A 16,968-nucleotide genomic window follows, 5' to 3' on the forward strand; every position below is an offset into this window, starting at 1 on the left:
TTATATCTTGGCATTTTAGGGACTGTTCCTTACTTACGAGGGGGAGAGATGGTGCCAAACGAGGATGGCATGTGGAATATTTTTTTAGACACTGGGGAGGAAATAGTGTTTCCTCCCCAGCGTCTCCCCAGCCGCTGCTTCCACTGGTTGGTACAGTTTATTTAAGAAAATTGCACCCATATTGTGCTGATGTGCACACACAACTTGTGTGATGATAATGCGATTTGTATGGAGGATTTGAATTTTGCTTAAGAAATTAGCTGTTTTTTGTGATAACTCTCATTCCATCCATGCTCTTTGCTCATTGCATTAGCTCCAAGAACCCCATAAGGTGTATATAATAAAAAAAAAAAAAAAACATGCATTTTTCCCCAGCCACCCAGGGAGGCTAAGGAAAAAAACTGTAGCTTCGGGGAGGGTCAAGATTAAAAACAACAACAACAACAAAGCGAAGTCACACTACAGGCCATTCTCCTCTGACAAGTAAAGAACAGTCCCTTAGTCATGCTTTTATTGTGACACCTTGAACGGAAATGCTGCTTTATTTACTTTCCTTTCGTTTGTTTTCGTTGATGAATTGAGGAAGTGAATTTTACATCAAATGCGGACTTGAAATGATAGATCACCGGGTTTCTAACTTTGTAGCATCGCGGCAGGTATCACATTAAAACTGTGCATGTTTCGGAGCAGACTGCGTGCTTTACGGTAGATGACCTCAGTTAGCCCAGTGCTCTTTCAAGCGCTGTTAAAAACATTTAGTGCGATTTCGACCTAACGTCACTGGACCAGGAAATAAAACGCAACACAAGGCAGCAGATGAAGAACTGATGCTGATGAAAAAGAGAAACCATACGTGTTTGATAGTGTCCAGCATGGCTTTATTAGCCGTGCTCATGATGGTGCTGTACGGCACCATTGGCACCCAGCCTCCCGTCACCTCCAGCCTCAAACATGACTACCAGCTGCTGGGCAGACCTCTGTACAGACTGGACCTGGGCTGGCCCAAGAACCCAGAGGTGTTCACCGGGGACGTGTTTGCAGTGGCTGTTAACCAGTATTCTGCTGTGGTGTATGTGGCACAGAGAGGTAAATACATGCATTACCCCCTTACTCTATGCATTACCTTAGAGCGTTGATGATAATCATTACGTTATTTTTTAAAGCATATATTGAGGGGGGCACAGCCCCCCCAGTATTAAATTCATGTATAATTGCAGTGCTATGATAGGCAACCACGCTCTGCTGTCCAGTTTTATTTTTAAATATTTTCTGTTGTGCAGTCTGGGGATTCAGGAATTTAGGAGCTCCTGTGCTGAGGGCAAGAGGGCGTGAGGTTAAGTTATCAGCATTCCCCCTCTAATGTCTGTTCCACAGGAATATGCCAGCCATATGCTAGTGGCATCAATGTTCATATTTACCAGTGTGGCGAAGTGCTGGAGTAGGATGGAATTAAAGGCGGAACTAAAGTCTGTAAACAGGATAAGGCTGGAGATAAGAGGATTCCAGGTGTTGCAGGGTGTGGTTGGTTGCTGTGTTGACTGTATCCTCATCAGACAGGTAGGTTTGGTTGGCATATTTAAATGGATCCTGGTCTTTAGACCCTCGAATTAGAAAAAGAAAAACTCCTTAAAAAACTTTAAAGGGATAGTTTGAATCTTCTGAAGTGGGGTCGTATGAGATCCTTGTCAGTAGTCAGTGTATTACCTACAAGAGATGTCAGTCGGCATGCCCCCAGTTTGGAGAAGCAGCAGAACACTGTATGTAAATATGTAATATCCCCAAACTTACCATTTTTAACTGCAGACTCGATGCCTCATTATAGGGTTAGGCAACTGGAGGCTCCCTCGTTAGCCTCTCTAGCGGCTTCCTGTGGCTATGGCAAAAAAATAGATGAAATAATTAATGGTTATTTTATTTTAACCTTCATTTGTAATTGTTTGAAGGCCTGAAGTGATTCTTACATTCTCTGATTGTGATAATTTGTAGCCTATGCCAGAGGTGCAAACAACAAACAAAAACAATTTCCCCCCGGGGATTAATAAAGTATTCTTAATCTGAATCTGAAGGTGTGGACTTGAGCAACATGACATCGACTCAAGTCAGACTGGAGTCACAAATCTGATGAGTCGACGCGACTCGACAAAATCAAAAAGAATTGCAACTCAACTTTGATGTAGGAGCAGAATATGCATGAATTTTTTCTTTTTTTGTATGGTGAGTATGTTGTATTGAGTATCAGGTCTCATGGGGTAATTAGCAGTCATCAATATATATGGTAGGAACCTTTCTCTGTGTGGTCAGGTGATCCACCCGGAAGGAAAAACTGTTTTGACCACTGAAGCAGCTTGTTGCTGCAGGAGATACATGTGCGTTTGTTTTTGAGTATTTTTGGAAACATTTTCTAGTGTAATGGACACTGACAAGTTTGTGATGGAAAATAAATGGACAAGTGTTTAACTGGTAGGTTTGACTCAGACTTTCATTCATCAGACATGGCAATGATCAGTGCATCAATTAAGTCATCCCAGGTGCAGCATCTCAGTGGCTTAAAGAGTTGGCTTATCCTCTACATTTAACACAAATGACTTGTGACTTCACTTGGTCAAAAGCCCTTTGACTTAAAAATAAGCAATACTTTTCTCCTAGCTAATTTGGTAACAGAAAGTTATAGACAAGCTATAGATAATACAACATGGCAGGACAGAAATATATAAAATTCATTCAGTTGTGGTACTGGTAATAGTGCAGCATGCTATGAAAATGCAGTGTCAGCATTACTTTTGTTAGTTCAGTCGCACTTTGTAGTATATTGTTACACTGTTGTTTTCTTAGAATTTCCCCTTAAAGTTAACAGTAGGTCCTTGTAAAGATAAAAGTTATTCACAGAGCATCTTAAACCTCCTAAGGTGAAAAACTGTTAGAGGAATAGAGAGGAGATATTTTAAGAGGCTTAAGAGTTTCTTAAGCGGAGGAGAAAATGGCAGTAACACAAAGAGGTCAGAGAAATATTCTCCCAAGGCTGGATGACAGTGAGCAAATAACATGCCACAGATTAGATTGTGCAGGGATAATATTTGTGGTCCATCTCATTAGGGATACGCACACATTTCCCACCAAGATTTTGAGAGTAAAGGTTGCCAGCCTGTTTCATTCGAAAATTAGAATTCCATAAAGGAAACACAAATTTATTTTCATGAATGGCTTGTAGTTGATCTATAAAGCGTTTGTAAATTGTATACAAAAAACATATACAATAAAGACAGATAAAGGATGCATCGTAAGACAGTTGTTCCAACATTGCTTTGGTGCATGTTTGGTAGGGTTGGATATCGTTTAAAAAATTACGATACCAGTGCCAATACCAGCACCCTTAAAGTTATACTGGTAATAATAGAGTAACTGGCTCAGTACCTTTATCCTGCTTTATTCGATAGCCATCATGTGAATGGAGGCATTCAGGTGTCGAATACCCAGAGGCCACAAGCATGTAGTTTAGCCATACTTTCAAACATATTGGCGGCATCTTAGTATGTTGAACTGCCAACTGCGTCAAATATGTCTGACTGGGGAAGCTTGGATACTACTTGGTACTGTGTTATTTCAGTCAATACCTTGAAGGTACCCAGCCCAAATGTTTGGTTTGTTTGAGCTTTAATGTTGACTTATATTATAAAAATAAAGTCAGCCTGAATTTGAAGCAGAGATTTGCCCACTATAAAGTATTAAATGGTTGTCAAACAGTTGCCTCTTGGTACTGTTACTTTACAACCCTTAATTTACTGAATAGTATTATTACTTATATCTTATTTGTTTGATTCCCCTTACTATACTTTGCTTTGAACTAGTGAAAATCTAATCAGTATAAAATGTGCACCCTGTTAACATGTCACATGGTGTTTGCCTCCGCTTTGCTGTTAGGTAACAATGTGCCCAAGGTGCTGGTGTTCACCACAGATGGAGATTTCCTCATGTCCTGGAATACAACCACCCTGGAGATGCCTCATGGCATGTTTTTGGCAGACGCTGCCTCGTCAAACCCTACAGTGTGGATCACAGATGTGGGGAGCGGCCCATACGGCCACTGCATCAAACAGTACTCATCATCTGGGAAGCTCCTGCAGGTGACTGTTTTATCCAGGATTTGTTTTGGTACACTTGTTTTAGGTTTCACTAGGGTGTTTTCCATCAGACTATTTAGTGTGAACTGTAGAATTGGAAAAGCCAAAAGTTGCAAATGCAAATGAATATTTTCTTTTATTTGTCAGGTGCTTGGTACGCCAGGGAAGGCAGGTACTGGGTTGAACCCTCTGCAGTTTGACCAGCCGGCTGAGATCTTTGTCCACGACTCAGGAGAGATGTACATTGTGGATGGTGATGGCGGGATGAATAACCGCCTCATTAAGCTGTCCAAAGATCAGGAGGTAGTGTGGATGCATGGAGAAAAAGGACAACGCCCGGCTCAGTTCTACATCCCCCACAGCGTGACCGTAGACAGCGCCCAGAGGGTCTGGGTGGCCGACAGGGGGAATAAGAGGATCCAGGTTTTTAACTCCATCACCGGAGACTGGTTGGGGACATGGGGGAGCTGCTTCACAGAGGATGCACCCTACTCAGTTCGCTTGACCCCGGACAAGAAGTACTTTGTTGTTGTCCAGCTTAACACCCACCAGATCTCAATGCTGGATGCCCCACCGGTGGGTTTGATTGGCCAGTGCAGAGTGGTCAGTGTGATCCAGCTGGCTGATGAAGTGAAGCCCCACCTGGTGGACCTGGACCTGAAGACAGGGGCCCTATATGTGGCTGAGATTGCAGCTCAGCAGGCCCAGAAGTTCACCCCCTTCAGTCTGGGTGGAAGCATCTAGTAGTGCCACAATTGGAAATGGAGTGATCGATCAGACACAAACTGCGTCAGTCATAAGCATTACCAGTTATCTGAAACTGGACTGAAAATGTCCACGTCTGTTATTGTAATTTGCAGTCATGTGATCAGGAAAAAGAATCACAAAATGATTCTTTGATGAAGCCTAATAAAATAATAAATAATAAAAATAAAAAGATTTAGATGTCTAAGGTATCACCTGACAACCCTGTCTCATAGAAATTACCTTTGTATTATAATACAGGTTTGCAACAGTATTCATGTTTCAAAAGAAACATAATGCTGTATAAACACCTTTTTTTTAATCAACAAAATAAGAAAAGGTGTTTGTTTCTGCAAAGTTGCAAAATGTTCATACTGAACACAGTTTCAAAACATCCACAAAATCTGACAACGTGTGTCTTTTATTTTCTTACAATATCCGCTCATAGATGGCCTGGTTAGTGTTCTATGCTTTTGTTTAGGCAACACACAGCACTTAGTCAAAGGTTAGAGGAATCTTGTTTTGTTACGTGTTTTCTTTTTGATTAATCGACCAAAACTTCAAAAAGTGTTGTAGAAACCCAATCTCAACCTTATGTGGGACGCAGCAAACCTTAATCTCTGGTGTCAAAGTCCTGCATTACAAAAAAGCAGCACCTCAGGGACTTGAACAAAGTTGACAGTTGATGACAAAGTATGCACTGTACATCTATATAAAGAGAAAATAAGAGAAATAAATTATAAGACCTGAGAGTGAATCAACAGATTCTTAAAGGGATAGTTCAAATTTTTTGAACTGGGGTTGTAAGGGATATTTATCCATAGTCAGTTTATTACATACAGCAGGAATCAGTCGGCACAGCCCAGCTTGGAGAAGCAGGCTGGAGTCCAGCACGAAAGCTAAGCTAAAATAGGCTATGTTTTGTTGCTGGCCCCTCCACAGCAGTACATCGCCTCGCCTCCGTGTCGAATTCCAGCCTGCTTCTCCAAACAGGAGGTGTGTCGACTGACATCTACTGTAGGTAATACACTGACTATAAATATGTACCTGATACAACCCTACTTCAAAAGGTCTGAATTATCCCTTTAATATTAAAGGACCAGAATCAGGACCAACATAATCAGTGCATCCCTACTTTCAATTGAGCCATTTGACATGTGAATGAGAAATGCAGAAACAATCCCTTCAAACAGAGGCTTATTTTAAGGGGTCCCATGTGCCAGGTTGTCCTGTTCACCAATGCATTCACAGTATTTGGCAAAAAAATGTAGTATATAAATGTCATTTTTTTGAGACAGGGTTTCCTCTGACGAAGCATGTGCTGGTTTAAAAAGTTATTAATATTCAGTGTTCAGTACTACAATGGAATTCAATGTGGAAAATATTTGGTAACACTGTACTTATAAAACAATGTAAGGACTGGGCACGGGTCAATTAAATAATTCGTTAAAGTACTTGTGTAAAGTGTGAAACCAAGCCAATTCTACTATTACACTATATTATGCACTTAATGAAAACCAGGTTTCTTTACAGTAGATAAAGGTAATTTTGCTGGTTATTTATTATCAATGCACTGTTATCAATGATTGCTATTCTAAGGTGAACATATGGCTAATGCATTTATCATTGTTTTTTGCTGTGTGTGAAGTGAAGTGCCATCTGTAATTTTCATGACTTTGCAGCAGTTTCCTTTCCTCACTGCAGACTCTTGAAACTCTATTGTGCTTTTTGCCGGTTCAGACTTTTGCCAGTATATGGCTGTTTCTAAAGACATTTGTATGATTACACATGTAAACATGTGTAAAAGGCCAGAGCTGAACTGCCTAGCGGGCTGTTTGACCTGAGATGTCTATAATTATCAAAGCAGCACTTAATAATGCAGTGAATAAATAAAGTGTCTGATGTTTAATTCTTTCTGAAAAATGATTTGCTATTGTAGGTCTATAGTTAATCTTGATATATCATATTACTGTCTTGCAGTGTATTTGCTGTACTACAGAATCACCTGTATTTTGATATTATCATTGTTAGGAAAACATTGTGCTTGCTTAATTGCTTTTTCAGTGTTGCCACTATGAGTCACTGTGCAGGCTGTGTGGGAAAATGAATTATTTGTGATTTCCCTGGAGATTCAGTGAAGTAGGAAGTGATACTTGTGGCCACTTGCTGCTGTCGGTTCAAAAGTCCTTCAGACAGTGACAGAAGACAAGCTACTCCCACACTGTATAGAGCTGTGGGATTGTTGCACTTATGCTCATTGCATCCTCTATTCAGTACAAGCCTCTGTCCAATAACTGAGCTAAATGTGAATCATACAACTTGTGTTTTCAAGCCCTGGCTTAAATTCCACTACAGAAGAGACTTGATGATCACTAAAATTAGGAAGGGAAAAAAGTGGATATATCGATACTAGTATTGGTCATCAGTCAAATAAGTTCTTATATATCAGTATATCGGACATTGGCAAAAAATCCAATATTGTGCATCCCTAGTTGTCTTACGTCTCGCACAGCTCTGCAGGAGCTTTGTCTAAGAAAATAGATCTCAGTTTGGGCTTGGAGACGTCAAATCTTAAATAAGTAGCCTGCGTTACTGACGGTGTGGATTATGAAAAGATGTGGGCATTTGCAAGGTAGGCTTGGTCTGCAGAAGATGCTATTGCATTATGGGAAATGTAGAATTCAGCCTTTTTGAAATTTTGACTAGAGTCAGGACATCTCCCCAACTGTATGGAAGTGTAATACTGCAATAATAATAATAATACTAATCACTAGTAAAAATGAAATGTTAGCATTGTACATTTCTGCAAACCACGGATATGTTACATTTGTTCGTTATTATGTAGCAGGTACATTGGTTATAGTTAGGAAAATATTATGTTTTGGCTTAGAATACCTTGTTTTGGGGCATAATCCTGGGCAACAATGTCTCTGTAAAAAACAACGTTTTTTTGTACAGCTACCCCCAGCAGCAATAGGTCACTAAAAAAACTCACTTTTGGTGCCTACAAAGATGCTGGAAACAGCAATGACTTGACTTCAGAGCCAGTTTTGTTGTTTGTAGGTCTCATCTTCAGTTGTCTGCAGCTTGGCAGGCACCTCATCTAGTTGACACACCATCCGCCATCCCCTCCATCTCCTGATGACAAAGTCAACTCATACTTCAGAAGCATTGATAGATACATATGAAACATGCAAATGTAATGTAAACATGGTTTGCAGAAACTTACAATGCCAATAATTTCTTCTGGAGACTGGGCTGCAATACAGCATTACTGGAGCCTTGAAAATATTTTTTTAAATCAACAGCAGCAATGTGAAATGTGCCAATGCTGCTCTTTTGTCCTGATATACTTTGAGACAGCGTTCTATGTTGAAGGTTATTGTATGTAAAACAGGCAAAGTGACCAGTGAGTTTCAGTGAAGGACGTATAGTTTATTTGGTTTTATTTTTATCGTTTTCCATGTGTACAGTAAACTGGGATGCATGCATTTATTGATATATAGAACTCTGCATAATAATAGTATAGTGTTGGAAAATGCATTTAAACTTAATCCCAATAAAAACAACATGGTGAGTTGGCCTGTATATGCAGTAGGTACTTGCACATATGGGTTTACAGAGTGTTGAGTATGTGTGTCTTTTGTTGTCCATATTTGTATAATTTGTCTAAAAAGTGAAAATTGTTGTACATGAAGTTTTATTTTTCATTTGAAGTCACTTTTGAAATGTTATTTTGTCTTCTTTTAAATTATTGCTGGCAAGGAACCCAAGGGTGAATGATACTTCAAATAAAAACATTAATCATAGCGGCGTGTTTCATTTTCACTGTGAAGATCTACTGTCAGTATCCAGTACTATAATGGATAATGATAAAGGCCTGATATGTAACAGTAATAGCAGAAAAATAACATTTTACAGTCAGGTCCATAATTATTTGGACAATGATATAGTTGTCATCATTTTGGCTCTGTACACCACCACAATGGGTTTTAAATGAAACAATGAATACCTGCTTAAAGTGCAGACTCTCAGCTTTCATTTAAGGCTTTTTTCAAAAATGTAGTATGAACCGTGTAGGAATGACAACCATTTCTTCACACAGTCCCCCAACTTTAAGGGCTCATAAGTATTTGGACAAACTAACATAATCATCAATTAAACAGTCAGTTTTAATACTTGGTTGCAAATCCTTTACAGTCAATGACTGCCTGAAGTGTTGGACACATAGGCATCACCAGATGCTGGGTTTCTTCCCTGGTGATGCCCTGCCAGCCCTTTACTGCAGCCGTCTGCACTTCCTGCTTGTGTTTTGGGTGTTTTGCCCTCAGTTTTGGCTTCAGCAAGAGAAACGCATGCTCAATTGGATTCAGGTCAGATGATATGACTTGGCCATTGCAGAACATTCCACTTCTTTGCCTTAAAAATGTCTTTGGTTGCTTTTGCATTATGCTTCAGGTCATTGTCCAACTGCATTGTGAAGCATCGTCCAATGAGTTTTGAAGCATTTGGTTGAATCTGAGCAGATAATGTAGCCCCAAACACTTCAGCTTTCATCCTGCTGCTCTTGTCAGCAGTCACATCATCAATAAATACAAGAGAACCAGTTCCACTGGCAGCCATACATGGCCATGACATAACAGTACCTCCACCATGCTTCACTGATGAGGTGGTGTGCTTTGGATCATGAGCAGTTCCTTCCCTTCTTCCTTCTCTTGTCTTCCCATCATTCTGGTAGTTGATCTTTGTTTTATCTGTCCGTAGTATGCTGTTCCACAACTGTACAGGCTTTTTAGATGGTTTTTGACAAACTCTAATCTGGCCTTCCATTTTTAAGGCTAACCAATGGTTTGCATCTTGTGATAAACCCTCTATATTTATTATAGTGAAGTCTTGTCTTGCTTACAAGAGCAGCAGGATGACAGCTGAAGTGTTTGGGGCTACATTATCTGCTCAGATTCAACCAAATGCTTCAAAACTCATTGGACGATGCTTCACAGTGCAGTTGGACAATGACCTGAAGCATACTGCAAATGCAACCAAAGACATTTTTAAGGCAAAGAAGTGGAATGTTCTGCAATGACCAAGTCATATCATCTGACCTGAATCCAATTGAGCATGCGTTTCTCTTGCTGAAGCCAAAACTGAGGGCAAAACACCCAAAACACAAGCAGGAAGTGCAGACGGCTACAGTAAAGGGCTGGCAGAGCATCACCAGGGAAGAAACCCAGCATCTGGTGATGTCTATGTGTCCAACACTTCAGGCAGTCATTGACTGTAAAGGATTTGCAACCAAGTATTAAAACTGACTGTTTAATTGATTATTTATGTTAGTTTGTCCAAATACTTATGAGCCCTTAAAGCTGGGGGACTGTGTGAAGAAATGGTTGTCATTCCTACACGGTTCATACTACATTTTTGAAAAAAGCCTTAAATGAAAGCTGAGAGTCTGCACTTTAAGCAGGTATTCATTGTTTCATTTAAAACCCATTGTGGTGGTGTACAGAGCCAAAATGATGACAACTGTATCATTGTCCAAATAATTATGGACCTGACTGTATCTTTAAAGGCCCAAACTATGTTTTTACTGCCCTCAGCTCTTGTAGTAATTTTATATTTTGGTTTTTAAATTTAGCCCATGGCATCAATTCTTAGTTAAAAGTGTGCTGGTTGCCTGACAGCTGCACTTAAGCCGAGCCCCTGCCCCTTCCTCTTCAACTTCCCATGTGGCAGCCGCATGCAAATTGTGTGCCCTGCAGAGTGTTATCACATTTCTCTCATCTGCCGTCATGGACAGCTAGGTAACAATAGTGTTTGCATTAAGCCTTATCATTGTTTGTCACTGCTGTGAAATTAAACCACTATTAAAACATCTTGAAAGAGCTAGACTAATTAAAGAAGCAGTAACCCACCATTAACAACAAGTAAGCTAGTCTGGCATAAAATCATACAGTCTCCCTCCAGCTCTCTGCCAGGTTTGGGTTCACCAACTTCCCAGTGTGAGCAGAGACAGATGCCGAGTTGCTTTCTAACTTCCACGCATCTTTTTAAACCAAAACTCAACCTGAAATGAAGTTTATGTCTCCCATGTTGTGTGTCTGATAATTAATTTAAATAAAAATGACATGCAGTTTGGGGCTGCGCTATGTATAGAGTGCAGAGGAGAACAGGAGGACTGCAGAGCTGCATGTTGCTGTTCTCTGGGTTTCTTAAACAATATTTAAAGATTATTTAGGGAATCAATCATAATTTGTGTGTGACTGTTTCAAAAAGAAGAGATGAGAAGAAGAGGAGAGGAGAGGAGAGGAGAAAAACAAATTGAGAAGAGGAGAGCAATAAAAAGGATTAACAAAACAGGGAGAGGAGAGGAGAGGAGAGGAGAACCCACTTGGCTTGATTGTAACTGTACATAGGCCTACTTTGTAGTTTGGAGGATGGATTAATTGGTTTATTATTTTATTAATTCAGAGGACAGTGTTTTTCAATTTTGTGGAAAGATTTGTTGTTTGTGATGGTTATTTACTTTAGACTGCTAAAGTTTGCACATTGTTTTCATTGTTGTTACCTGTTATAAATAAATTATAATTGTAGAAAGTGAATGTGTAGCAGCTGCTAGGTGTATATAGTATAGATATTTAGACATCTCATAAATAAGTAAGACAGACATTTATCTTGCTCATTACTGTGTACAAATGTATTGTATGTACAGCTGTGCAATACATTTTGTTGATTCAACAAGTTTTTCTCTCAATCTTCCTCTCATAACCACTGTAAGAAATCGTGTCATCTTGTTTACAATAAGAAAAAATCTACTTGCTTTGGAATAAATTCCACAAAGTCTTCATTTAAAAGTAAACTAAAGTGCTATAGGGCATGATTCATATCAGATCTTTCAAAATGTATGTTCATAATAACTATTGCATTGTATTAGCTTGATCTATATGAGTTAAAGTTTGGTGGACATTTGAAAAAAGTATTCCTTGAGTTGGAGATGGTTTTTAAGAGTCCTTTTATTTTAGTGGATAAAATGAACAAACTAGATCAGCTCTATCTTACCACTAGATGGAGCTCAGTTCAAACAGTTCCCTGCTCATATCTGACTGCTTCCATGAAGAGATAAATGAGAATTCTGGACAATTTCCGTGATATATTTTTTCCTGATTTTTTGTTGACTGCAGCAGGATCTCAGTTGCACATATTAAAAATATTCAGTTTCATTTACTCATACTGTAAACTTTAAATACACAAGTAAATGTATTCAATATAAAACAATACACAGGGATTATCACACTCTAAAGAGACTCAATAGAATGGACCTGCTTAAAGACAATCTATGTTGGAAATTCAGAAAAGGACGTGGCACATATAGGCATGTGTTATGAGAATGTCCTAGTGTCCCTCCCTTGTGGAGGAACATTCTGGATTATATTGGTAAATAGTTAGAATGTGAACTGCCCAGTTTGCTTAGGCTATGTCCTTCTTGACAACAAAAAAACAAAACAAAAACAAAAAAAAAAAATTAAAAAACCAAAATTTTAATTACAAAATTACATAAGCACATAAACGTGTACAGATGAGCACACGCTTCCAAATAATTTCAGGTAATGTATTTTGCAACAGCACAAATCAGTTCAAATGTTCTTATATAATTATAAATCACTAGCAGTGCTACAAATCTAAGTATTTGCAATTCTAAAAAAGGTGTAAACTTAAAAGGTGTTGCTAGCTTACAGTTTAAGTATAGATGAAAAGGATTCACAATGACTTCAATTACTAATACCATCCTAAAAAATGTTGTTGTTTTTTTTGTTTATGTGTCTCATAAACTTTAAATAAATAGCAGGACATGACCTCCACTAATTAATTTATTGCTATTTCTAATTTTGTTTTTTTTTATATATATAATAGAAAGAAACACCTTTGTGATTCTTGATTTATTTGTGTAAGGTTCTAAAAATAACTCCATGAAAATTCCAATCATGCCTTTTATTCTTGTGTTATCTGTAATCTTAATTCACATTTATTCTTTGCGTACATTTTGAGGTTAACTACAAGAACACCAGCCCAGCCTACATTCACACAGAGCAGAGTTTCCAGCTCCCCTGCGCTGCTCTTCCCTCACCGCTGTCTGAGAGGAACTCTGTAGGCGTCCACGCAAACAACAGACAAATGTGAATTGAGTCATGGCTCATTGAATAAAAGATAGAAGTGTAGAGAGGCAGAGGGGAGGGGGGCTTGGGGGGGAAGAAAGAGGGGATCTATAGCAAGAAGCTGCCCGAGCAGCAGAAGGCTGTGAGTGAGAGGGAACGGGGTCAGATGAAGAGGGAGATGAAGGGGGGCAGATGAATGTAGTACAACACAAAGCTTAATAACACAGTGGTGTCATTGTCACAGGACTGTAGTGGCCTCTCAGCACAGGAACACCATTGAAATAAGAGAGCAGCAGTGAAGAGAGCATGGGGAGATGTGACAGCTCAGCAGAGCTGTGGACACACTTATCCATAACATGATCATAAAATGTCTCCAGGAAGTCCCACAGTCAGGATTCTATCTCTGGTGAAGGAAGCATGGGGTGAGAAATAAGGAATCCAGGTTAATGTTACGGTTAGGCTTTCTCTGCATTCATTTTTGTCTTTCTTAAGCATGCTCAAACTGTCCTCACCACACATGCATGACATCCTTTTTATTTTAGCATGAACTCAAATGTAAGTCTGATGTATTGTTTTGTCAGTTTAACAGAAGATTGAGCTGCCAGGAACCAAAATAGAAAAATGACACAAACATTTTTTAATGCTGTTTCACTATTTATACTACAAACAAATACAGTACAGCAGAAAAATGTAAGAAATAAAACTTAAATACGGTCTAACTTTATGTTAAGTGATTTTATCCCAACTTGTTTTTGGGCTTCTTCTCTTTTTTTTTTGTTTTGGTGAAATATGCCTGTGAATCACTGATGATATTATTGATTAATAGTTTCTGAAGTCTCTTTCATAAATGTTTCACGCTCATCAGACATAGTGACACAGTGTGGAAGTCAACACGTTCACCTGCTTTTCTCAGCTGGTCTCTCCATGAGATTAAAAAAATATATATATAATAGTAAATAATAATACAGTTATGATACTCTAGATAAAACATTCTCAGTATATTCACTAATAAATTAAACACTTTTGTGTCTGGGAAACTGTGGAGGTAAGCCACACAGCAGGTGTAGTGCACTAAATTTAAACTAACCAGTGGTGTAGTGGTACTTGATGAGGTGGGTGTACACTTGATAGATGGGTAGGTAACCAAGGAGGAAGTGGGTATACTCTCCCATATATTCCAATAGCTTTTTGGTTAATAGGCCTGAAAAAGTGGTGGGTATACCCCGTATACCTGCACATACCCTCTGCAACACACCTGGAATTAACCCTTAAAACACTTAAATCACACAATAACACAGACAAACCAACCGATCGTGGCAGTGATAGACCAGCAGCTCCTGTGTTCAACGAGGTAAAATCACTGTTTCTCCCAGTGGAGTCTGACTTTGAAGAGAGCATAGATAAGTTTCACTTTCTGTTCAGTTCCCTGTCAGAAAGCGCTGTCCGTTTGGGAAGTACTGAGCATACAACTGGATAAATGAGACTTGGATTATAATGTACCAGTTTGAGTGTGTGTTTGAGTTTGTAAACAGATGCTTTGATATAGTTTTTCTGTTATCAAATGTGGACCCCTATGACATTAATTCATCAATATTTTTTTTTCTGTTTTTGGATTCTGCCTGCACTGGAGGCATGCCCCAAAACAAAGTCTTTGATGCAAATGTGACATAACATGAGGAGAGTAAATGATATATGAATGGTCATCTGTGGGGTGAAGTATTCCTTTAAGATGTTTGGTGTTATCCTTGCCTGATAATTTACTTTTGTCTGAAGATACTACATTATTGTGTCATGTTGGAGTAGTAAGTATTAGTGTATAGGCCTGACAAGTCCTTCATCTTTAATTTGTGTGCTGATACTGTCATTGATTATAATGATCTGACCAACAGGGGGCGTCACTTGACAAACTGTTACTCTGAGGCCTCTGCACACCACTGCTCCAGTCTTTTACATATACAAAAAGATGACATATGTATTTACTTGTGGAATTGGTTATGTTTGCGTGATATATTGTGCTGTTTGATATCCATTTCATGTTGTTTTTCCTTTATTGTTAAGCTCTGTGAGTGTTTACAATACTGTATAAAGATTTATATAGGGACGGGTGTTACAAATTAAAAGCAGTGGTGCAAGACATATTCAGTTTATTTCCTTAAGTAAAAGTAGCAGTAGGAAAATACCCCTCTTCTGAGTAACAACACTGCATTCAAAATATTACTTTATCGAAACAACAGAAGTGATGGCAACAACATGCATTTTAAGAATCAAAATAAAAGTACTCATTATGCAGGATGGTCACTGTTAAAGTTATATTATTAGATTGCAGATCATGATTATTGATGGATTGATACTGCATAAGCCACGTTTTAATGTTGCATTTATTTAACAGTTTTATTACCAGTGGCTTAATTTGGGTTTAAAAGACACTATGATGTTTTACTATTGTCATTCATTATCTGTTTATATAACAGCCTCCAGTTATGGTGATAGTTGTAACACATACATTAATAAACACTTGGATCTGCTTAAAACTGGTGTAGACTAAACTAGTGTAGATAAAGCTGTTGAAATTTAGGGGAAACCAGGTTTCAAGATTTTGGGCTATTTTGCTTCCATAACCTGTCATTTTTCAGACTAGTGGAAGGAAAACATCCAAAATACATATTTAGATGTATTTTAGTTCAGATTTCTGCTCTGGAAATGTATGCAACAGGCACATATTTGATTAGGTAATGCCTCATTTGCATATTTGAACATAAAATTGTCTATTTGTAAAATATATTTATTTTTGGTCCATTGAATAAAAGATGTTGTAATATTTTACAATACACATTTCTATTTGTATTTCTATTTCTAGGCCATTTTCTCAAAATGAGTTTGTTTTTTTTCTCAGACTCTGAGACAGAAATCTCCACTTCAGTACCAGTGGATATAACATTGTAAATAGCACTGAAACTCTGGCAGAGAAGGTCAGGCAAAATGTATCTATATGAATCAGGTTCGTCATTATTCTTTGGTTCACTATGCTGAATGTGTTTCAATAACCACAACATTTTTGAAGTAAATGGACACATATGGATGAGATGTGGCTATGTATATGTGATTTATTGTCAATACTTTGCAAAGAAACTAAATAGAAATTTGATCACAAAAAAAAAAAGCAAAACATTCATTACCATTTACATACACCGAACTTTCCTGTTTTATTCCTACCTATAATCTGGAGCTTTCTACAGAGGGATTGATCAATCTATCATTCATGCTGCTTGATTTATACAACACTGTATTATTAAAAACATGGCAAAAATAGATTTTTGTAAATAGCTGTTTACAGTATTTTCTGATTTATGGAGTGATAAAAAGAGATATCCAAAATTCCCTCTGTAAAAACAAAGTTTTATGGCAATATCTGTTAGTTAAAAGTTTTACCCTATTCACCTGGGGTATCTCTCCTTTCTATACTCCCCATAAATGCTAAATAGAGAGTGTTTAAGTAAAGTAGTACCACATGATCATGTGTTTCATATGGAAACCTGAAACGAAATTAGTAGCTATTGCTGCTGAAGCCATGAGCTTTCTGAGCTCTGCTACAGCATTCAGACTTGGGAAGAAAGAGCATCCTCTCTTGCTGCTGCAGGTATTCATGCTCTTCTGCTCACTGTGCAGCTGTCAGGGATGTGCACGTCCATACTGTCATTCCCGTTGACTTCAATATAATACCAAGGAATGTGAGTGTAGGAGTGGGCCTATTCTGCACACCAGGATGGTCCCACCGACACACACTTTCTGCATCCCTGTCCACCTCACACTTTCTCTATCACACACTTGCCTTCCTTTCTTCACACGCTCACCCTCGCACAGTCTTTGTTCTCCTCTGCTCTTCTTGTTGTCCTCTTCCTCTATGGTTTCTGCCTTGCTGGCTGTTTTGCCGACAGACTCCAGCTGGATGTCATGGC

The 16,968-nt window shown here is 38.6% G+C and overlaps 1 protein-coding gene across 1 annotated transcript; it reads left to right on the forward strand.

Annotated features, from left to right (window-relative positions):
- The first annotated feature begins 554 nt into the window (after positions 1 to 554).
- On the forward strand, positions 555 to 7,740 carry LOC125881014 (NHL repeat-containing protein 3-like). The gene is made up of 3 exons (XM_049563928.1): positions 555 to 1,086; positions 3,919 to 4,121; positions 4,266 to 7,740. Exons 1-3 carry the CDS (start codon positions 828 to 830, stop codon positions 4,860 to 4,862), a joined length of 1,059 nt encoding a protein of 352 aa, XP_049419885.1. The 5' UTR covers positions 555 to 827; the 3' UTR covers positions 4,863 to 7,740.
- Positions 7,741 to 16,968: the final 9,228 nt, after the last annotated feature.

This window comes from Epinephelus fuscoguttatus, linkage group LG20 (assembly GCF_011397635.1).
Source record: "Epinephelus fuscoguttatus linkage group LG20, E.fuscoguttatus.final_Chr_v1".
Lineage (NCBI taxonomy): Eukaryota > Metazoa > Chordata > Actinopteri > Perciformes > Serranidae > Epinephelus > Epinephelus fuscoguttatus.